Below are 23602 nucleotides of genomic sequence, written 5' to 3' on the forward strand. Positions count from 1 at the left end.
CCTCTGGCAATGGTTCGGGGCTGTTTGTGGGGCCATGCCCGCTCCAGACCCCTTCCCCTTCCCTCCCACCTGCCCCATCAGCTCTTTGGTAAAACTGTCCAAAAGTCGTCCCCTAACCCCACCGGTGAGCGCAGTGGGCTGGGGCTTCTCTTGCAGGTTTTTTTCTTTCTCTCTTTCATTCTTTCGTCCTTTCTTTCCTCATTTTTTGGGGTGCTTTTTTTTTTTTTTTTTTTTTTTTTGTGTATGTGTACATGACACTTTTTTTTTTCTCCTTTTTTTCCTTCTTTTCAACAAGGTGCCTTCCTATTACACAACAGATCGCTCTCAAAGTAAAGTAAATCGAAGAAACCATAGCGCTAGAACACAGATGGTACTATTTTACCCGCATAAATTCAATAGTGAATTCCATTATTTTTTTGGTTGGTTTTGGAGGATTTTTCTTTTTCCCCAAGTGACGGGGGCGGGAGGGGGGGACCTGGCCTTCCCCTCCATCCCCAAGCCTATCCCAGCCCTTCCCCATCCCCGTGGCCCCTCCGTCCCCCTGGGGACACCACGGAGCCCGCAGGGCTGGGGCGACGGCCGATTGCAACGGTTTGGCCTCGTGATTGCTTTTCATATGGCACAAGTCACCATCGAGAGCTCGGAGGGAACGACCGTTTTGAAGCTAGTACCATTGCTCCAGAATTGCGCGTTTAAGGCAGGTTGTTAATTGGCACAAAAAAAAAAAAAATCTTGTCTTTTTGTAAAGTTGACGGTCTTTGCGTTGAGCTTGCTTGGTTGTGGTTTCTGTTGTTATTCTGTTGGGGTTTGTTTTTTCCCTTTCGAGCTCGCTGGGGAGTTTTCCCCTTCTTACACACAGGATTTTGCAACCAGGTCCGTGGGATTTTCCTTCTCCGTGCTCCGACGCTGCCTCCCAGGAGGGATTTTGTTGTTGGGTTTTTGGTTTTGCAACTTCTTTGGTAACAGAGATGAAGACAGGATGCAGAGAGGGGGCAATAGTGTGTGGAGGGGAGGACAGGGCGAGACACAAAGCCAACAAAACTGCTTTGTCTGAGTTCATTCCTCAACCCAAAAGTGAACCAGAAATCACGTGGCAAATGCTGGAGCCAGCCTGGCCCCAAGCTGGTTGCCGTGAAAGATGCGATCCTTTGCTCCAAGTCTCTCCTCCTGTCTCCTCTCAAACAATTAGTATTTTTAAATACCCGATTTCTGTAGCTAAAATGTGCTTCTTGACCTGCATGGGCGCGAGGTGGTGCGGCCGCGGTGCCCGCTGGCCGTGGCGCTGGGGATGCTCGGGCCCATGGAGTCGCTCAGGGGGACCCAGGGATGGGGTCGGGGTGCTCATGTGCATGGGGGGGCTGGGAGGTCGTGGGGTGGGTGCTCCTGGGGGTTTCCGGGAAGGGGAGTGGAGGAAGGTACCTGTGGAGGAGAGCGGGGCTGTGGGATGCCCCTGGGTGGGTTTCCAAAAGCTTTGAGGGAGAGGCGAGCCCAGGTTTCAATGGCAAAGGGGGTCTGGCTGCTTTGGGAAAGCCTGCTGCACTTAGGGCAGCAAAAAGCTTCAGCAACCAGAGACTTGGGGTCACCTCCAGGCATGCAGGGAGCATCTTCCCTGCCCATCCCCTGCCTTAAACAACGAGGATTTTGGCCCTGGCAAAACAGGGTTGTGCAAGAACCTGGCCCCATGACTCCACCTCTTGCATCCCCTCCGCCTTTACCCTTCTACCCTACAGGTGGTTGTGTTGGAGGTGGAGGTTGTGGGGGGGAACAGGAGGGGATGGGGTGCCCCTCTCCCCAAAAACCAGACCCTGACAGCTGGGTAAAGATGAGGTCTGTGAGGTCTCCCAGGGCAGCACCTCGCCCCCTCATCCCTCATCCCTCGCTCCACGGGGGTTTCCTCCAAGACCCTTTGAGAAGGAGCTGGCCTGGCTGCAAGCCCTGTCCCTGCTCCTCGAGCTGGGAGGAGGTGGCAGCAGGACGTGGCACCAGGCTCACGTCCACGGGTGACACCCAGCTGAGGGGGCGGGAGGCCTAGGGACATGCAGCACCCAAAAGCACCCACCCCGCTCGGCTCGGGGCATGCGTGTGAGGCTGGGTTGGCTTTGTCATGAGGAGGATGTCCGGGAAGGGATGTCCAGGGAGGGCTGGGGGACATCATGCTTTGGAGAAAGTGCTTGTAGAAGAAGAGGGGACTCCGGGGTTGGTGCCTGGCTCCTCCTGCCAGCGGTTCATACACCGCCGGCGGGCATTCATGAAGAAGTTGCTGACAGTGTTGAGCTCCAAGCCCAGCTGCTGCGAGATGGTCATCTGCATCTCCTTGGACGGGCGCTTGTTCTCCTTGAAGATGGCAATCAGGGTGCGGCGCTGGAGGTCCGTGAAGACCAGCCGCTGCTTCTTGGGCTGCAGGCTCCTGTCTTTCTGCTGCTCTTGCTCTTTGCGTTTGCAAGCTAAATGTTCAAAAGAGAGAACAGGGCCATTAATCGGTGCTGACCACCCTGGCCCACTGGCAGGCTGCCTGGCTGCCTCCCAAAACCTGGCCCTTCCCTCCAGGGGAACCTGCTGGCTTTTTTGCCCACCGTTCCCTTGGCTGCCTCCCTCCTCTTCCTCCCTGGGCCTCCCAAACATCTGCTGGGGTGGGACAAGAGCCCGTTGCATCAGCATGAGCAAAGCCTGTGAGAAGCCCAGCACCTCTGGCCACCCAGGAAAACAACAAGTCTCAGCATAAGCTGCTGACCCTGGGACAAGAGACTGAGGACCGGGCTGCCTCTGCTCCCACAGCTACAGGGACCTGCTCCATTCCCAAATTACAGGGATCATTCATCAGCCTCCCTCCCTTGCTGCACTCCAGTCTCCACTGCCTCCTCATCGCATCTGCAGTTCTCGCAGGGACCACTCAGGGACCATCTCTTGGCCATCACATCCAGCTGCCAGCTGCAAAACACAGGGAACAGCCAGGGATGGGGACGGGGGGACTGGCTGGGCTGCAGCTGACGTCTCAAGGCACAGGCTGGATGATCGGTCTCATTTGCAGCCGCTCTGGAAAGGGTTTTCCTGCCTCCAGAGGCTGGAGAAGAGCCTGAGCCACCTGCAGCTCCAGGATATTGAGGCTCCCTGCATGGCTTCACGACCAGCTCTGTTGGCACGAGCATCAGGTTGAGCCTGCACCTAATTAAAAGTCTTCCCTGCTGATTGTCTTTTGTGGTAGGTCAGGCCAGAGGGGCTGTGGGTGGCACATGGGGACAGGCAGCTGGGGCCAGGAAAGCCCCTCTGACAGCACCACACGGACTGCGAGGAACAGAGGGAGGTCAGCATGCACATTGTGGTAAATACGTGAATGCCAGCTGCAGGAATATCAGGCACACGGTCAGTGGGAATGGGGAGAAAAAGTGCCTTTTCCTATGATATTTTTCTAGCAAATTACAGAATAACTGAGGCTGGTGGAGGTTACTGTCCCCACTCAAAGCAGGTCCACCACAAAGCCGTGCTGAGCCTCAAGGGGATATCAGGGTGCCCAGGGACCTGGCTGGGTCAGGACCTGGGCAAGGCTGGGCACACACTGTTTCTTCCTGGGAAGCTCACAAGAGAGCAAGACAGCCAGGAAAATGTGATCTAAAGACTTTCTGAGGAAAGTCCCACCCTTGCCCCATTTTTTTTGTGGGTTTCTTGGTTTGGCTCTTCCTAAGGATTGTGCAGGGAGGGAACTTTGAGGCATTTTCTGCTGGGAGGTGGCTGGATGGCAGCTCTCCACTTGCAGGCACCTCCAGGAGCCTCGTCGAGCTGCTGCGGACCTTGGAGGGGCCAGAAGCCAGGGCTGAGGGCAGCGATGGGGCAGCACCGCGGGTCCACGGCCGTTTATTGCCTTGGGGTGACCACCTGCCTGCTCTACAGATGCACCTCCCCTGCCAGCCTGGGTAAAACATCAGGGAGCCATGCAGCCTCGGAGTAATAGGAGGGTGTTGGAAGTCACTTCTTCCTAGCTAGAGAATGAGCAAGGTCTCTCTCTTTAATTTTTATTTTATTTTTTTTGATGCAGCTCGCCTGCTCTACAGGTCCTCTTTGCACCACCTTGAGCTCACAGAGAAGGATGATTTCACCCCGTTCCACCCAAACCTGGGGAGGCCTCGTGCTCAGCAAAGCAGGTAATTCACCCAAAACATTTAACCTCCTTTCCCTGGCTGCTGGGCTCGGTCCTCAGTGGGCACTCAGTCAAAATCAGCTGTCCCTGGTAAAGCAGAGAGCCTTAGAGCCTTCCTCCCCCTCCCTTCCTCCTCCCCCAGCAAGGTTTGCAAAATTCCCTGAGTCCAGAGGCTGCAAACCAGCATCCGCAGGGACAAGAGACAGTCCCAGCCCTGGTGCAGCCTGTCCCAGGGGCACCATACTCAAATAGCCACCAGAGAAGGGTTGAGTGGAAACCTACCCTATGACCATCAGATGCTTGCAAAAAGAACAAACAAAAAAAAGCCTTTATAGAAAATTTGACTTTTTTTTTTTTTTCCAGACATGATTTAAAATTAAAAATAGATGCCCACCCAAATGCCCCCCAGAAAAACAAATGGAGAAAGTCCCCCCGCCCTGGTGTGGAGCAGCACGTCATCACCCTGATGGACCCTGCACCCCCCGCTGCTGCATGCCCTCCCGGTGTCTCCCGGTGTCCCCCCAGCATGCTGGGCTCCAGCCCCGTGTTGGCAGCGTGGGTGGGCACCCTGCACCCTGCACCCACCCCTTTTGCTCCGCACGGATGGCACATACAGCATACATACAGCAGGTGTGTATCGGTGTGTGTAAATATAGACATCCCCCCATGGGAAATGCCTGCTGCGATCCCAGTAAAGCCCCCGGCATCCATCCTGCCCTGCCCAGCAGCACCCGTTCCCACCGGTGGTGCGGGATGGCCAGCCCATCACCCAGCATGTTGGCTTTGCAAACCCACATTTCTCACTCCCTGCTTCAGTTATTACAAATAATTATCACAAACCAGTCGCCCATTAATAATCCACAGCTCTGAGGCAAACACTGACTGTCAGGGTCTTGCTGGCCAAACCATGCCCCAGCACTAGGACTGGTGCTGAGCATTGCATGGACAATGGACAGAGGTGATGCCCTGCTATGCACCCCCCTACCCCCCCCCCCCCCCTTATTTTTAGGCTGCGATGAGGCGGTGGATGCATCCTGTGTTTCCTGTGCTCGTTTGTTTATTTATTAATTTATTTTCCTGCTGACGCAGCCCAGCACCCCCCTCCCCAGCTCCATCTAATTACAGCTCCGCACAGCAGAAATCGATAGTGACGCTGGTCAGATCTATTTACAGCCACTACCCCCCCACGGAGGGTCCTTCTGCTCCCCCCCCGCAGTGTGGCTGTGGCATCCCCAAAGGCAGTGGGGACAGGGGACAGCAGGGCATGGCTTAGACACCCACCCAGGCCAGCATGGAACAGTTTTTTGTGCTTCTGAATCCTTTTTTTTCTTTTCTTTTTTTTTTTTTTTTTTTCCCCATAAGCCCTGAACTCCAAATCACTCATCCATGGCTTAATGATGTTCTCCTTCCTGTCCCTCTGGGGTCTCTGGGTCTGACCCCAGTCCTTGGGGACAGCTTCCATGCCTGCCTCTGAGATATTTATTTAGCAATGCCCAAAGCACAGAGTCTGTTCCCTGGCTAGTCTGCAGTACCAGGACTGACGCTGGGGGAAAAGGACCAGAGCTCCCCATAGCGCAGAGGTGGGCAGTGTGGGGCTGAGCCCACCCATCCCCACTATGGAGGCCTTCCTCTCCTCTCCTTCTCTCCTCCCGGCTCACTGAACGTGTGCACCTCTGAGACCTCAACAGCTCAGCCAGGCTTGGCTGCAAGCAGCCAACAAGAGCGGGAGTTACAAGGAGGGAATGACAGATGCATTTGGACAAGGCGATTGCACGGAGACCCTTCCTTTAGGACACTAGGCATGCAATCCGACTGGTATTTCATCCCCAAGACAGCTCATCTGACAGCAGAAAAAACACAGGGAGAACAGTCAAGGAGCAAGCTCAGAGGGAGAAGCATGAGGAAAGACCTCTGAGAGCAGCGGCATCCCAACCACTTTCCCCGAAGACTTCTGCCAAGGGTTTCTGCCTCCTTGGAGACTTATGTCAGAGGGACAGCGCTTTCCTTGACTTAACCTTGACAGCTCAAAGCAAAATATCTCCCAAATCATTTCTAAAGGGACATAATAGAGACAATCAAATGGCTGCTGTTCAGAAGCTGCGATTATGCCTCGCAGCATGAACTCCACGAAGCATTTAACTAATACCTGATGGCTTTGTAGGCTTCCGCAGCCTGCCAGACACTGGTTTCTCTATTATACCCGCAAACCTCTGTTTTCTCAGCCCCAGCGTGCTCTCCCTCTCCATTCACTTGCAATACAACCTGTAATTTTCTGCCCACTTTGCTTAAGTGCTGGTGATTTGTTGAAATCACAAAAGACAGCCAGGGGCTTTCAGAGCCAGCATGCTGGCTGTAAGCGAGGTTAGGGGGAAAAAACACCAGCTTTTCTCCCTGTCAAATCGGCTTGCAGCAGTGTGAAGGGGCAGAGGAGCATTTGGGGGCTCCAGTGGAGAAGGCTATAGGCCCTGGGCTGTCTCAGTTCCAGGTTTTAGTATCTGTGGCTATGAGCAAACTGGGATGAGCCCTGGCTTATCCTGAACAGAATCAACATCATGGCATCTGCACCCCAAATCTGGAGCAAAGTCTGGGACAATGCTCAAGGGGCTTCATCTGCAAAAGAAGAACCCCTTGGTCCACAGCTGGGCTGGCCAGGATGCTCAGAGCTGAGGCAATTTAGTAACTGCAAGAGGTTTGTTTGACTTTTCTTTATGGTGTAGGAAAGAAGCCCAAGGAGATTTGTCACAAATAGGCTTCCCCAGCAGAATTTCAGTCTTTTTCAGTGTTAAGCACACTGGTGCAGAGCCTCCTGTGTGCTGCCCTTCTGCAGCCCCTCAGGCTTTGGCTTCCCCCTGGGTGTCCCCAGGAGCTGCCGGAGGATGATTCCCGCAGCTGGGGAGAGCCCCTGGTCATTGGTATGCAGCCAGCATGCTGCAGGGTGAGCGCTTCTTCGAGCCCAGCAAATTAAATCTTCCTCTGAACGCTGTGGATTAGGAGATGAGATGAGATGAAGCACTCGCGTGTGCGTTGCTGGGTGTATTTTCCTTCCCTTGTGAAGGATTTTGGCAACTCGTGCCAACAAGCGGCTCCAAGAGATGCATGGTGCTGTGAGGCATCACCAGCCACCTGCACTGGTGTCCCCAGCTGAGTCCCCAACAGCTTTTAGAGCCATGCAGGCTGGCAGTTGGAGGGAAGGGACTGGAAGCAAAGGAACAAATCCTCAGCCCTTCACTTGGGCTGGGAGGTGCAGAGGCTGGTGGAGACTGCACAGCCACGTCGCACCGACACACAGCTCCTTCTGATCCACAGCAAGCAAAGCGGCGATGCCAGTGCTGTGGAACACCTCCTTTTGACTCTCCTGTACTTTCTAAGCACTGTCTGTATTTCAATGGCAGGGTATTTTCAGCTTTTCCAATCCTAGAGCTAACGAGTTTGGTCAGAGCACGTGTGAGGGGACATGAACAACAAGCTACGGCCGATCCAGGTGCGTTTGGCACCATCCCGCAGTGTTTGCTGTGTTTTATTCTTGACCTTTCCACACAACCTCCTCCGGCCCTGCTAGCCCTGGGCTGTGTCTGACCCCTTTCCTGGGCACACGAAGAGACAACTTTTAGCTGCCTAGAAAACCGGGTTTGGCTGCCAACAGCATCTCCGTTGTGCTTTTTGCTCTGCTGTGCAACAGGGAGCAGGCAGGGCCGGGTCAGGGTGCCTGGTGGCAGCCCGGCCATGCTCCGTGCCCCCGTCCCTGCTCCCCACTCCCCGCCACTTAGCGTGACGGCACAAATTAGCGCTAATGAAGTGCTGTGGTCAGGCTGGGTGACACCGGCATCACCGCCGGCAGGGCAGCTCGTCGCCTCGTGTGAGAGAGGAGAAGGGGGAAAATTGAAACACGCGTTTGTGCATTGCCTTGTGTTTTCTGCATTGCCTTGTGTTTTCTGCATTTCCTTGTGTTTTTTGCATTTCCTTGTGTTTTCTGCATTTCCTGACTGACCCCAGCGGGTGTATCAGATGGGAAGCTCCTGCAGCGCTCGGCTGAGGCAGCTCTCCAACGGCAGCCGCTTTTCTGCGGCACTGTGCAACCACAGAGCCTTCAGCCCTCAGGCTGGGCACCGGGGCTTTGCCCCGCCGGGGCTGGGGGCTCCGGGCACGGCCGGGCCGGGGCAGGGTCCCCCCAGCTCCCGGCCGCCGTCGAGGCCCGGGGCCCGCCCCCCCGCGGGGCCCCGCCGCCATTTTGGGGCCTTGGAGCCGCCCGGTGCGCCCCGTGCCCTCCCCCTCAGCACGGAATGGTTCGGCCCGCCCCTCGCCGCCCGTCCCCCCCCGCCGCAGCCGCGATGGGCCGTCCCCGCCGCGCTGGCGCCCCCCCGCGGACGGACAGCGGCACTCCCGCCGAGGGGCGGGGTCACGGGTGGGCACGCCCCCTGCCGCTGCCCAATGGCGCGTGCCGGCCGCCCCCTGCCGCCGAGGGGCTGGGGCGTCCCGAGTCCCCCCCCCTGCTCGGCGCGATGGGCCGCTCCCACCGCCCCTGGTGCACGGGGCTGGGGCGGTCCATTCGTATCTCGGGGGGGGGAAGGGCTCACAGAGCCCCGGGAGGCGCTGGAAGGGCTGCTGATGGCGGGGCGGCTCTGTGAGGCGAGGAGCCTGCACCAGGCCCGTGGCTGCCCTACGGCTGCCTCAGAGTCACTGTGTACACGGCATAGACTGCCCCACAGCTGCCCCAGTGTCACTGCATGCACTACATACACTGCCCCAGTATCACTGCATACACTGCCCCTGGCTGCCCTAGTGTCACTGCATACACTGTGTACACTGCGTACACTGTCCCACAGCTGCCCCAATGTCACTGCATAGACTGCATACACTGCCCCTGACTGCCCTAGGGTCACTGCACACACTGCATATACTGCCCCAAAGCTGTCCCAAAGTCACTCTACACACTGCACCATTGCTGCCCCAATGTCACTTCATCCATGACCCCACCGCTGCCCCACAGCCACTCAGCCCGTCCCCTAAGATGGAGACCCAATGCACCCAGCAGGGATCGGCCTGGGGCCGCATCCTGCCCTCGCCATGCCTAGAGGCATGTGGTTCATCATCGCCCTGCGGTCATGAGCTGGGGGGGCTCAGGGACCCCTCCCCGGCCTCAGGAGGTGGCTCCCGAGTGGCTGGTGAGGCACTGGCTCCAACAACCAACAGAGCCAGTGGGGGGGACAGCACTGAACATGGCCCCAAAGCGTGCTGAGGGCTCGCCCTCAGCCCAGCTGAGGTGGGCAGGGGGCTCCCACCTCCCCTCGCTGGGATCGGGAGCACGGAAGGAAACTTCCGCCCCGCTGTTGCCTTTAAAGATGACCCCCGCGTGGAGCTGCTGCTTCTGGTAACGAAGCAATTAATCATGGCAAGCATGGGATGGATTTGTAATCAGGTCCCTGCCCGGCCCCCTCCCGCATTTCACAGCCCTGGATGTTTTCCGGCCCCGCGCCGTGTGCCGGGGAGGCCGGGAGGAGCTGGTGCAGAGCATTGATCCTGCCCGGTCGATTTTATTGAAACTCCCACGAGTGGCTTTAACTCCGCGTCGGATATTGCTGGCACATCAGTTTGATGGCGACGTGCCTGGCTGGGTGCTGGCCCTGGGGTGTGCAAGGAGGAACGTGGCACGAAGGGGTTTGGGGGGTCTTTGGTAGGTCTGTGGGTGCAGGAGTGGCCCTGCCAGGCCAGGGACACCCCCCAGAGCCGGGGGCACAGCACCATGGCTGGGGGAGTGTGGCTGGATGTCTGTAGTCTGGTCAGAGGAGGTTATCTCCTTGAGTAAGTGTAGTTGTGTTCTGGAAAAGGTTCTGTTTGGGGAAAATGTTCCAAGGAAGAAAGGGAAAGAAAGGGGAAAAAGTGGAAGAAAGGGGAAGAAAAGGATTAAAAAAAAAAAAAAAAAAAAAAAAAAAGGCAGGGGGAGGACAGGACGGGAAAGGAAAGGAAAGGAAAGGAAAGGAAAGGAAAGGAAAGGAAAGGAAAGGAAAGGAAAGGAAAGGAAAGGAAAGGAAAGGAAAGGAAAGGAAAGGAAAGGAAAGGAAAGGAAAGGAAAGGAAAGGAAAGGAAAGGAAAGGAAAGGAAAGGAAAGGAAAGGAAAGGAAAGGAAAGGAATAGGGAAAGGAATAAAAGGAAAAAGAAGAGAAAAAGGACTGAAAGGAGAGCAATCACTGGTGGGTGTTGCAGCTCTACTGAAGGCTCAGCTGCATGCAGCCCAGCGGTTTTCTGCTCTTTGTTTTCACTGGTTTTCCACCACGTTCTCCCTCCTGTCCTTTCTTCAATTTTTTACAGAGGCAGTTTAAATAACAGCTGGGGTTCCTGCAGAGGGTGGTGGTAGCTGGGGCCAGATCCTGCCCCCCCCAGTTGCCCCAGCATGGACACTAGATTCCACTGGATCCCCCAGACAGTTGCTGATGCTTGGCAGAGCCAGAGGCACCAGCATGAGATAAAGACATCTCCAAAGACAACGCACAAGCCCTATGGAAAACACAACTCAAAAAGATCCTGCGTGCTGGAAATGGCCCTGGCTCTGGTCCTAAGCATGCAGAAAAACATCCAGCCCAAAGAAATCACCATCTGCAAGTAACTGTCTTGTATGGGTACACGCACACATGGGCACAGCGCTCATCCTTCCTGCCCACACACCCATATCACCCCACATTTGGGGGTGGCTCCAAAAGGAAAAGAAAAGAAAGGAAAAGAATCACCCATTTATTTCTTAAAGCCTTGAAGCCAGCTGCATTGCTGGGAATGATTGGTTTGGGGTGGAAAAGGTTGTTTCAGTTTCGGAGACGCTTTCAAATTTTCTTAGGCTAAAGAAAGATATTTTGACATCAGCATTATTCTGAATGAGAGTACTGATTTTGGGTGACTTTTTTCAATTTCTCTTTTTTTCTCTTTATGTGCAAGCAATCTGATGAAAACAGCATACATTGGCATTTTTTGACTTGGCATTTTTTGCCCCATTTGTGAACCATCCAAAATCTTGACCAGCTGCAAGGCAGATGTGATACAAGCAAGCCCCTAAATATAAACACCTGACGGAAAGCTGCTAAAATGCCCCAAATCAGGCACAGACCCACTCCTGGCTGCCTTGCACATCAGTACCGATGCTTGTACAGAGCTCTCCCACAAACATCAAAGTTGGCAAACCTCTGTGTTTGGAGAGACAAATTTTCCTGGAGTTCCAGTAAAACATTGGAGTTGATGCATTTGTCTTTGGGTTGGGATATTGTGGGTGTCTGGAGCAGAATCCAGACCACAATTGGTGGAGGCGCCTGGGTTTCACTGAGCTGGAGCATTGCAGCCATGGGAGAACTCAGTGGACACTTTTTTTTTTTTTTTTTTTCCACATCAGAAATGTCACCAAACACGTGAAATTTGTCACCCACCCACCCAAAAGAACTAAAGTTCTCAGACAGGCATTGATCCATGGATCTATTTGCAGAGGCCTTTTATTGAAATCTTGAATCACTCTGCCTATGTGAGAGGGTAACTCGGAAGAAAAGCAGCACGATGCCAAATGTCCTGCTCCTTCTCCTTGCAGTTTGGGGAATGGTTGGGTGGGAACCCCTCCATCCCAGAGGCTCTGGAAGCAGAAACTCCCACAGCACCAACTCCACCACTTTTTAGAGCCAGACTGGGTCTGATGCTGCCCTTGATCCCACTGCTCCGTCCACCAACAACCAGCACACCAAACCCCATGGAGATCCATCCTGAATCCGAACATCAAGGGCTGTAATTTCTCTGTGCAGATGTTGTGTGCAGGCCAAATAACAGATGGTACAAAATAAAGAGTACGGGCAGATTTCTGCAAAAATTATGCATGCCACCAGCGTGGCCAAGACGTGTGCCCGTGGGCAGTGGGCTGGCGCGGCACACTGTCCCCATCCCCAGGACAGGCTGCATGCCGCTGTCGCTCGTGCTCTTCAAAGCTCTGCAATGGCAGCAGCCTTTGCCGGCTGCAGAGGCAGACGCGTTGATATCTCTGTCAGCCCCTGATACCATCACCCGTCAGCAGCTCCGAATACATTTGCAATTTTATCCCTAATGGAGAGAGTTTGCTCATTACCTGCTCTTTATCAGCCACGGGTAGCATGACTTTCCACAAAGGGGCATCGCTCTCTGGAGCTAATCTTCCTGCTTAAAGACCTGGCCTTTTACAAAACATCGCAGAGTTCATCGGCTTTAGTAACCCGGCACCGCTTACTTGATATACTCTGTGGAAGTGTTGTCGTCCCCACTGTACATGAGAGGAAACTGAGGCACGGGGTGAGCCGGGTGGGAAGTGTGGATGCTTGAAGAGCTAACCCATGGCAAAGCCACCCCTCACATCCCTTCGGTCACATTGTGGCACTGCATGTGGGGCACAGGGACCGAAGCTGAGCCTGCTGGCCCCAGATTTTACGGCTCCCTATGCTGACACCCATACCAGGAGACCTCAGTTCTCCTGCCTGGATGGGGCTGAGCAGCTGCTTCTCCCAGCCCCTGCTCTCCGTGCTCCCCTGGCAGTGCTGCATTTGGAGCACCCATAGCTAGAGAGGGTTATCCCTGCCTGTGCCATAAGCAACAGAAGAAGTTGCAATTTGCTTTTCCTTCCTTCCCTCCTCCCCCAATATTTTGTCATTCATGTTTTTTCTTGCCTGTCTGCAAGCAAGGAACCCACGGCAAGGCCCAGCGAGGCCCCTCGCACAGCCAGCGCTGGTTCCTCCTGCGTGGGGATTTTCTGTCTCCATCTTCTATGGGACTGTGCTGAGCCCCAGGGGACACAAAGACCCCAAAGGGTTGGGGTCTTGGTGATTTCTGTACGTGTGTTTGCCTCAGACTTGGGTGGAGAAAATAAAGAGTGATGACCACAGAGGTTCACAGCAAAGCCAGGATGGCGGGTCCAGGTCTCTCTTTGTGCTTTCTAAAGGCTCGAGCCGCTCCTTAGGCTCCTGAGCAGGGATCAGTGGGGCACCCCTGCTTCCCCAAGGTCAGGAATTGCTCCCCACCCCAAATTCACAGGGACACCATATTCTACACAAGAGACACTGGAGGAAATAAGGGCACGGTTTGGTCAGGGCAGCACAGTCCTGCAGGGCAGAGCTTTTAAGTTAAACCCAGGGGACAAGAAGGTGAAGGAAAGGACAAGCACTGATCCCCAAGTAATGGGAAAAAAGTGGTACCTGCCAGGGAAGGGGAACAGAAGCATCCCTGCAGCATCCCTGCCCATGTCTCGCCCGTCACAGCTGACATGGACGGAGGTCACTGTACATGCTCTTGTGGTGCAGCATCGCCAGCCCCATTGCAGCTGCTTGACCGGAGCCAAGCAAAACACAGTGGGCCTTAATTTTGCTGCCTGCAAAATGCAGTGAACTGCACTGAATGATTAAAATGATTTTAAAATTTAAATGATTTCTGAACCTCTCTTGCACTCCAAAAGCCACCAGTGCTTTAAAGAGCTGTAGTGCATACCCCTAACTGAACATATAACTTAAGATAGATAACAATATAATTCCTGAAATCCTAACCATGTTCGTGTAAATGTGCATGTTTTTTTTAATACTTAAAAAAAATAAAAATAAAAAGTCTTTATTTTGGTGGGAGCCCCATCTTTTTAAAGCATTCAGTGTCCCCTCCTTTCAACACAAGACAATCCAGGTTGCTTTTTGTTTCGCTATTCCGTAACAACCCCCAAAATGTTCTAAAATCCATCATCCATTTTGCCTGTCCGCCCCTTCCTGGGTTTAAATCTTGCTGAAGATGATCTATATCATTTGAGGTATTAACGAGATTTTGAATTTCCGTTTAATCAGCAAATCTTGCCACTCGATTGCCACAGTCCTGTGCGGAGAAGCCATTAATAAATTCACTCGCAGGCGGCGGCGGCTGAAACGTGCCGCCGGCTCACTGCTCCCCGGCCGCCCCGCTGCAGCCCTGCGCCGCTCGCCTATCGCCCATTTGCTGATTGCACCCACCCAGCTTTGCTTTCAGCTGCGGACAGATGGTCCGGAGGAGGATTTTTTTTTTTTTTTTTTTGCTCCCTTTTTGAGCAGTGTTTGAAGGCAGAGGCTGACCCCAGCCCCTCTCCGCTGCCTTTCATGCTGTGCAGGTAGAAGGCAACAGCCAAAAGCACATCCTGGATTGATCGGAATTCAAACATCCTTATTTCGATGCTGAGCCACGGGCTCATACCTCGCTCGTGGCAGCTCAGCTCCAAAAAGGGAGCTGAGGCTGAACCGTGTGCACGCGTGGAGCTGGGGCTAGGATGGATCAAAGCCTTCTGCAGCGCTCCAGGGTGGAGGGCTGCATGCTGACAATCCTTGGGGAATTAGGCAGCATGGTGGGAAACTTCTCCCCTAAATACTGCACCGGGCTGGGGTGCTTCTGCTGTGGCACCTGTGGGAAACACAGCCAACCCCAAAACTGCACCCCAAAGTCTGGATGGGAGGGACAGGTTGTGTCCCGAATTTGTGGGGATCTGGAAAGCCTCAGCCCTTTTGGTTGGATTTTTAAAAATTTCCTCTTAATTTTTTGTTTGCACCGCAAGGCAACAGCCTCACTGGTGATGTGCAAAGACTTTGCATGGGGAGATTCAAGTGCCCAGGAGTGGAGGAGTGTCCTGTGCAGGATTTCTGGTTCCTGTACATGCAGGATTTTTGGTTCCTGTACACCCAGGTGTTGCTGCAGGGTTGCTGGCAGAGGCAAGGCGCCGTGCCCAGTATGTGCAGAGGGGACGGGGACGATCCCAAAGCAGGAGTAGGGAGCCTGGGCCCTGCTGCTGGTCTTCTCCCATCTCCAGCCATCCCTCCCCTTCCTCCGCTTTGTTCACCAGGTGCTTAAAAACCAAGCAGAGATGGCGAACCGCCTGCAACTTCAGGCCTGTGATTTGCAGCATCCAAGCCTGGGAGCAGCGCAGTGGCTCGAGGGATTCCCACCCTGGCAGCTCAGGGACTGAGCAGCCCAGAAATCTGCCGCTGCTCAGGCCCATCCAGGTCCCACAAGCCCCAGACCCACGTTTTGTCCCCATTTTGGTGTTTGTTCAGGAACCCGCACAGAAGCCCCCAGGGTGGGTGTGTGGCAGAGCCCCCACGGTGGCCCCAGCCTCTCCGGAGGCAACGGCTCCCCTCTCCACGGCGCAAGCTGCCCGGCCCTGCAACTGAGCAGAATGAGAAAATATTGGATTTGTTTTCTGGAGGAAAAAAAAAAAATCCAATATTCTGTCTGCAATCCCAGACTCTGCGCCTGGTTATGGCAGGAAAATGCTGTAAATCTCCCCTTTCCCCACCAGCAGGGGAAGAAAGATGAATTCTCTTTTAATATTCTTATTTTCTCTCCTGGTTTAAGCCCCATCATTTTGCAGGCAGCTCTGCAATCTCTTTGTTGACCAGGGTTTAAACCTGCTCTCCCGGCTCCCCCGACCCCAGGAAGTCTGCCTCGCACACCCTGCCCAGCAGCTCTCAGGCAGCGGCAATGAGATTTTAATAGATGTATTTTCAAATTAGTTCTGGGCCTTTCAAGACTTATCAGTTAAATGAGGTTTTTCAAATTGATTCAAAGGTCACTGCGAGAGTTTTCTCTTCTCTGTTATCTCTCCCTTATGGTTTCAGTGGCGATTGACAGGACAGAGGGAAAAAAAATCGCCCCCACATCGTACACCCAGAAAAAAAAAAATAAAAAAAAATCCACCCCAAATGGACACCCCCAAAAAAATGACAGCCGAGAGGTGACTGCACGCAAAGCCGCAGGCTGGGGCTCGGCTTTGGGCCCCTCCCCAGGGCAGGGCCGAGAGGAACTCGGCGGGGCCGAGGGGTTTTGGGGTTGGGGTGCGGGGTGGTGCTGGGAGGGTTGTCCGGAAGTTGGGGTGCGCAGCTGCCCCCGGCGGAGCGGGGAGCCCATTTCCTCGTGGGGAAGGGGGGGAGAAGGCAGATTTAATATTTAACCGACGGGAGGTTTATTGGCCCCTTCTGACGCGCAGATTAGGAGCAAACAGAAAAATAGCTGCGGGCGGAGTGAGGCGGCCCCGGCGCGCTGATAAGGGAGGCGGCGCGGTGCGGGGCGCGGTGCGGTGCGGCGCCGTGCGGGGCGGTGCGGGGCGGGATGCGGGGCGCGGTGCGGGGCGGGGTGTGCGGGGTGCGCAGCGGCCGCCCCCGCGGAGCTGGAGGCGCCGGGTCCCGGCTGGTCCCGGTGGGCGGCTCCGCGCCGGCGGAGGGAAGGTGCTGTTATTAGCGCCTGAACTCCCAAGTGAAAATAAGAATAAATAACGCTAAAAGAGGGGTTCCCTGGGGGAAATGGATTTCTTCCCCTTCTTACTTTCTTTTATTTTCCTTTCGTTTTCTTTTCCTCTTTCATTTTATTTTTTTCTTTTTCTTTTCTTTTTCTTTTTTCTTTTTCTTTTTCTTTTTCTTTTTCTTTTTCTTTTTCTTTTTCTTTTTCTTTTTCTTTTTCTTTTTCTTTTTCTTTTTCTTTTTCTTTTTCTTTTTTTTTCTTTCTCCTTTTCTTTTTCTTCCTATTTCTTCTTCTTCTTCTTCTTTTTCTTCTTCTTCTTCTTCTTTTTCTTCTTCGTCTCTTTCTCCTCCTCCTCCTCCTTCTTTTTCTTCGTCTTCCTTTTCTTCTTCTTCTCCTTCTCTTTTTTCTTCTTCTACTTCTTAATTTTCTTCTCCTTCTCCATCTCTTCTTTCTTTCTTTCTTTCTTTCTTTCTTTCTTTCTTTCTTTCTTTCTTTCTTTCTTTCTTTCTTTCTTTCTTTCTTTCTTTCTTTCTTTCTTTCTTTCTTTCTTTCTTTCTTTCTTTCTTTCTTTCGTCTTTTTCTTCCTCTTCTTTTTCTTTTTCTTCTTCTTCTCCTTCTCCTTCTTTTTTCTTCTTTCTTTTTTTATAACCGGGTGTTCGGCCCCTTGCCGGGGCTGGAAGGTGAGGAGCGGCCCCGGTTGCAGCCCTTCACAGCCGTTTTCCCCTGGTTTACAGCAGCGAAACAAATCGCTCCGGTGCCGCGGAGGCGCCCCGCTGCCGGGGGGCTTCTCACAGGCACCCTTGGGAGGGCTCCGCGCTCCCTGCCCGGGGCCGCTGCCGTGGGGGCACCGCGGTTGGGCCGAAGTCGTTGGAGTGAAGCTGAAATTGAAACAAAACTCGGCCGATGTTCCCCTATTCCCCCAGGTTTTCCGCAGCGTGTTCATGTCCCTCGTGCTGGCGATTCGGAGTGCTAGCTCGAGGTATTAATTAGTGGCATTAATTACTGGCGTTGCCAAAGCTCTCGGGCATTTGTGGCCCTTTGCTTTGGCTCAGCCCCGCGCTGATGCCTTCGGGGTTTTCGTTTGTCGGGGTGCTTTTAGTTTTATGAATAGCGACACCCGGTCGGGTAGTGACGGAGAATCGGTCGGGGAGAGCAGGTGAGAAAGTTGGAACAGAACAGAACAGAACAGAACAGAACAGAACAGAACAGAACAGAAAAGAAAAGAAAAGAAAAGAAAAGAAAAGAAAAGAAAAGAAAAGAAAAGAAAAGAAAAGAAAAGAAAAGAAAAGAAAAGAAAAGAAAAGAAAAGAAAAGAAAAGAAAGAAAAATAACAGAATCAAAAAGAAAAAAAATTTTTAAAAAAGGAAAGGAAAGGAAAGGAAAGGAAAGGAAAGGAAAGGAAAGGAAAGGAAAGGAAAGGAAAGGAAAGGAAAGGAAAGGAAAGGAAAGGAAAGGAAAGGAAAGGAAAGGAAAGGAAAGGAAAGGAAAGGAAAGGAAAGGAAAGGAAAGGAAAGGAAAGGAAAGGAAAAATAGGAAAGGAAAAATAGAAGAAATGGAAAAACGAAAACAAAACGTAAACAACAAAAAAAAAAGTAAAGGAAAATTAAACAAAAATACAAGGGACAAGAAATTTTTTAAAAATGGCAAAGGGAGAGGGAAAGAAACATAGAAGCAAAAGACGAAAACGAAAACGCGTCCGGGCAGCGCTCAGCGAAGCTCCCGGCCCGCAGCGAGCGGCGGCTCCGTCCCGGCCCCCCCGGGGCAGCACAACCGGGGGCGTTTGGGCCGAGAGGGGCCGTGCCGGGAACCCACTCGGGACCGCGCTGCCACCGGGCCGGGCGACCCCGGCTGCTCTCAGACGGCCTCGAATCCCAGCCGTGGCTCAAAGCCCTGGGGCGAGCGGCCGAATTTCACGCGTGTTCCTGCGTGCCCGCGGGGCAAGGCGAAAACCACGGGCCGATGGTTTCTGGCCGAGTTTAGCACAAATGGACACGAAGCTAAAAGGCCACAACGAGGTCTTGGCTCTCCCAGGTTCTAACCACGGGAGGATTCCCAAATCCTGCGTGCAGGAATAAACCCGTGGCGGGGACGGGGTGTCCACACGCGGGTGCGCAGGAGCGGGGGCTCCTACAGGGCACCCACGGGCACGCAGGGTGGGAGGGCACCCACCGGCTGTCAGCATGAGAGGATGGGAGAGTGCCCACGGAGACGAGTGGTGGGGGGACTCCCACTGCCCTCTGCGGACACGCGGGGACCCAGCTGAGCCCATGAGAACGGAGCCACTTCCTTGCACGGAGCCGTGGGGCCTCCTAAGCCCCGCGAGGATCACGGGTGTGTGTGTGGGGAGGGGGGTCACGAAGTTTGCAGAGCTGCATCTGGACCGGGGAGGGGGACACACACGGGGACACAATGCGGCGGTGACAGCGGGTGTCCGAGATGGATGGCCCGAGGGGACGGGACGGGCACCGCCAGCTGCTGCCCAGATGCTTCCCCGTGGGGCACCCCTATTTTGGGGACCCCCCGGGGGGAGCGGAGCCAATGCCCCCCCCCCCCCGGCACCGGAGGGAGCGGTGCGGGGCCGTTGGGGGCCGCAGCCCCTCACCTCCCACCCCCCACCCCCGCTGCGGCTCTGCCCGGGCCCCGGCTGAATAATTAATGGTTCATCTGCGCACGGGGCGGCGAGAGGGGGAATTGGAGTGGAAAGAGGAGAAAAGCAGCAATTGCCATTTCGAGGGGCCCGGCGTGTTTATCGATCCGCGATTTACTGCCTCGGACTAATACACCGGGTGGGCTCCTGAACACGGCGAACGGCCCGGGTCCCCCCGGTTGGACCCCCCCAACCCCTCCGTTGTGTTTGTACAGGGGGGACGAGACCGGCCCCTGCCAGGCTGCTCGCCGCGCGGTAGTCGCGGCCCTACGGCCCCTCCAGCAGCGGCGGGGTGGAAAAAAGCGAGCAGGATCGAACCGCGGCCCCAGGACGGCCGGGTTGGGGGGGATCGCCGACTCCCGGCGCGCCCCCTCCCTTATAAGCGCCTTTTCCGTGGGCGTGGGGCCGAGCCGCGGCCGCGCCGTCGAGGAACGGGGTCGGTGGCGGCCGTGGGGTCTCGCTCCCCCGGCGGCCTCCCCCGGCCTCGTTTCCCGGCGGGACAAAGGCAGCACGGGGAGCCCCGCGCACCCCGAGCCTCCGCCCGGCGTCCCGGAGCGCCCGTCGAGGGGCGAGAGCTATGGGGGGGAGGGAGAACGAAACGAAACCGGGCCCCAGCGGGGCGGCAGCGGGGCCGGGAGCCGGGAACAAAGCGGGGAGAGCCGCGGGGAGGCCGGGGTTGTGGGGAGGCCCGGGCTTGCATGGAGACCCGGGGCTGAGTGGAGGCCCGGCTGGCGGATCCTCCGTGGGGCGGCCCGGTGGGGTGAGAGCCACGGCCTGGTCCAGTCGGGGTCGCCGGGGTTTAGCAGAGGCGAGTTCCTCGCGGGGTGCGTTGTATTTGATCGTCCTCGCAGAAAGCAGAGAATTAAACCCCCGTCCCTACGAAATTTGGATTTTCTATTTCCGGAAATATCGTCTCTTGGCGCAAAGCGCCGCTGGGACCCAGGGAAACGCGGCGTAAGGAATTAAAAACCATTTTAAGGAAAATAAATCTCCCCCGACAGCTCGGGGACGACCGGAGCGATGGAAGCGGGGGCAGAACCCGACTCCCCCGGCCTCCGCCGCACCGGGCCGGGCCGAGGGGGACGGAGCTCCCGCAGCCTCCCCGAGCCGGGGATTCATTCCCACCCTCACAACCACGGGTATTATTTCAAATTTTGGCGAGCCAGGAGGCAGCCACCCGCCGCTCAATTAGCCCGAACAACGGGGTCATTAAACGGCCGATCGCGGCAGTGTTTAAATCTTTATTTACCAGAACCTTGTAAAGCCAGGAACAATTTGCATTCTATTAACTGCTTTTCAATAGGGCATCGACTGGAACTAAAAGATGCCACTACCCTGCCCTAATTAAAGAGCAACTGAATTACACTAAATACATATGAACGCTGCTCTCCTCCATAAATAACGGCCGGCTCCTCGCCGTGCGCAGCCCCCAGCGGGCCGGACTCTGCCCGGTCGCCCCGGGAGCTGCGATCTCCGCAATTTTTCTCCCGGGTGGTGGCAGCCCCCGGCCACCCCCGCCTGGCCCCGCGGAGCCCTGGAGCGGTTCTGTCGGGGCCGGTGCGGAGGAGCGGGGATGCGGGAGGGTGGCAGGGGGGCTCTGACACCTCCTTCAGCTCTCCTGCCCTTTCGTCCGCGCACCAACATCGTGACCCCTCCGAGCCCCCGCGCACAGAAAACGCATTTTTTGTGCATGTGTGTAATTTTTTTTTTCTTTTCTTCCCCCAGCAAACGCACGTCCCTCGGCCCAGCGCCGGGCTGAGGCCGAACGAGCCTCGCCGGCTGGGTTGGGCGCGGAGCCTCCGTGCGCTCCGCACCCGCGGTGCGTCCCCGGGGCAACCCTCGGTTCCCCCGGGCGATTCTCCTGCGGGCAGCGTTTGCGGTGCCCCGGGGAGCGGAGCGCAGCCCCGGGTGTCTCCCCCTGATTTTCGCCATCCCCCTCCCCCGCAGCAGCACGGCTTCCCCGGTGCAAGCACCCGGTAACGGAGGAGGGACCGGAGCCTGCCCGCAGCGCAGCCGGGGCTGCGGGGACTCAGCGGCGGTGCCAAGCGCGACGCGGCCCCACCGGTGGCTCTCCGGGGGGGAAAACGGGGCCGGGGCAGCGGCTGGGACCGCACGGGAAACGACCCCCAGGGGGAGAGGCAGCCCACCGAGGGACAGTGCCGTGAGCACCCGGCTCCTGCCGCCTCCGAGCTCCCGTTTCCCGCTGTCAGGAGCAGGCCCGGGGCGGGGGGGTTGCATTAAGGAGAATTTCCATCCTTGTCTTCGTAAGGCTCGGTAACCCCCGACCCGGCCCCGACCCGGCTCCCCGCTACCCGGGGCGCTCCTGGGAAGGGTCCCCACGCGTGTCGGTCCCCTCGCACCCCCGCCGTGCCCTACCTGCGAGCCTGAGCGCCGACATCCTCTGAAATTCCGGCTCCTGCAACCATTTCCACATCCTCCGGAAAGTCTCCCGGCCCGACTTGAGCTTACTCCAGGGCTTGGGGTTCCGCAGCAGGTCCGAGAGGGTCCCTTGCGAGCGGCACAAGATCCTCTGCGCGAAGATCGCCTGCGGGATGCTGTAGCGCTTCAGCTCGGCCGTGATCCTCTGAGCCACCTCCTTGGTGTTGATCTCCTCCACCTGCCCGGAGGCTCCGGGCTGCGAGCCGGCGGCCGAGGCCTGGCGCTCCCGCTCGCCCAGGAGCGAGCCCCCGGGCTGGGCGTGCGGGTGGCCGTGCGGGTGCATCCCGTTGAGCGGGGGCATCATGGCCGAGCTGGGGGCCGCCAGCCCCCGCGCCAGGTGCTCCTCGCCCCGGGACAGCATCGCGGCGTGCGAGTCGAAGCCGTTGGGCGAGAGCATCTTCTCGTTGGGCAAGTGGCCGCCGGGGCCGTAGGGAGCCAGCGGCTGCTGGGCGTTGTGCAGGCTGCCCAGCCCGTTGGGGAGCGGCGAGAGGGGCTGCCCCATGGCCGGCATGTCCTTGGGGTAGTGGCTGTAGAGGTTGCCCATGGAGGCGAGGCTCCGCTCGTCGCGCATGAGGGTGAAGCTGCCGCTCACGTTGCCGGCGAGGCGCTGGTGCGGGTGGTGGTGGTGGTGGTGGTGGTGCGGGTGGTGGAACTTCTCCGACACGGTGGAGATGGGCGGCAGGTGCTGCAGGGGGGTCAGCGTGGTGTAGGTGCTGCTCAGGCTCATGCCGGACGGCGACTCGCAGGACATGCTCATGGCGGGGTGCAGCGGGGCGGCCAGGCTGTGCTCGGCGCGGTAGTCGCCCCCCTCCAGGATGGAGGCCATGCCCGACACCATGGCGGGCCGGCCGTGCGGCACCAGGTTGCGGTGCGAGCCCTGCCGCCCGTGCGCCGGGCTCAGCAGCTCGGCGGGCTGCGAGTGCGGGACGCCGTGCAGGCTGCCCAGGTTCTCCATCGCCAGCTCCATGGTGGCCGCCGGGCTCTGCCGCTGTCCTCGCCCGCTCGCTCGCTGCCTTCCTCCCCCAGCCCCGCCGCCGCCGCCGCCGCCGCCTCCTCCTCCTCCTCCTCCTCTTCCTCCTCCTCCTCCTCCTCCTCCTCCACCGCCCCCCCCCTCCCCGCGCCTGCTGCCCGGATTAATTCAGACTCCGCGCTCCGGGGATCGATCTCCCTCGCCCCGCGCTCAGGCCGGCATGCCGCGCCGCCCCTGCCCGGCCTCGGGGCGCTGCCGGCTCTGCTCTGCGCTGCGCTGCGCTGCGCGGGGGCTGCGCGGAGCGGAGCGGGGCGCGGGGCGTGCGCTCGGGGCGGCTGCGGCGCGCCTCGGCCGCCGGCTCCCGGCAGCCTCGCTCTGGGCCGCGGCGTGACGTCAGCGCCGCCCCGCCCCCCCGTTCCCCCCCCCCAGCCCCCCCGCACCGAACCGAGCCGTGCCGCCCCCCCCATATCCCCCCCCCCCGCCGCTTTCCCCGGTCCTTGGGAACGGAGGTGCCTGGCGCATGGGGCTGCGCACCCCTCCTGCCCTATAGTGACCCCCTCCCTGAAACTGACCCCCTCCTATAGTGACACCCCCCATAATGCCCCCCCCCTCCAGAGCTGACCCCCCCCAGGGGCTGACCCCCACCCCTCAGGGTGACCTCCCCCATCATCGGTGCTCCCCTCCCCCCCCGGGCACCCAGCGCACATCTGGCGGCGCTGCGCGGTGCCCCCCGCATACACCTGTGCCCCCGCACATCTGGCTGACCCCCCCCACATCTGGCTGACACCCCCCCCCACGCGCACCTCTGGCTGTCCCCACCCTTGTGTGTGCTCCCAAAGCACCTGTGCCCAACGCCCCCCCTGCACCCCCTCTGCACCCCCCTGCTCCCCCCCGCACCTGCTGCGCCCCCAAGAGTTCCCCCCAAATTCTTTCTTTACCCAGGGCCTGGTTGACCCCCCCCCAGCCGCTTCCCCCCCCCCGTCTGCCCCAAACACTCCCCCTCTCTCGCACCTATGTCCCCACGCGTGTCCCCCCCACCTGCCCGCACCCACACTTGTGGCCCCCCTCCCCCCCTCCGGGTCCCGGGCAGCTTTTAGGGGATGGGGGGGGGGTGTGGGGGCGCCTCCGCACAGGGAAGGCGACAGGGACGCGCAGGGGGAGGGCACACGGTGCTCTGCTGCAGGGGTGG

At 57.2% G+C, this 23602-nt stretch overlaps 1 protein-coding gene across 1 annotated transcript; it reads right to left on the reverse strand.

Moving 5' to 3' along the window:
* Window positions 1-235: 235 nt before the first annotated feature.
* Window positions 236-22449, reverse strand: ONECUT3 (one cut homeobox 3). The gene is made up of 2 exons (XM_084498594.1): window positions 21381-22449; window positions 236-2444 (listed from the first exon to the last, which is right to left on the reverse strand). Exons 1-2 carry the CDS (start codon window positions 22408-22410, stop codon window positions 2152-2154), a joined length of 1323 nt encoding a protein of 440 aa, XP_084354720.1. The 5' UTR covers window positions 22411-22449; the 3' UTR covers window positions 236-2151.
* Window positions 22450-23602: the final 1153 nt, after the last annotated feature.

Source organism: Aythya ferina, assembly GCF_964211825.1.
Source record: "Aythya ferina genome assembly, chromosome: 26".
NCBI lineage: Eukaryota > Metazoa > Chordata > Aves > Anseriformes > Anatidae > Aythya > Aythya ferina.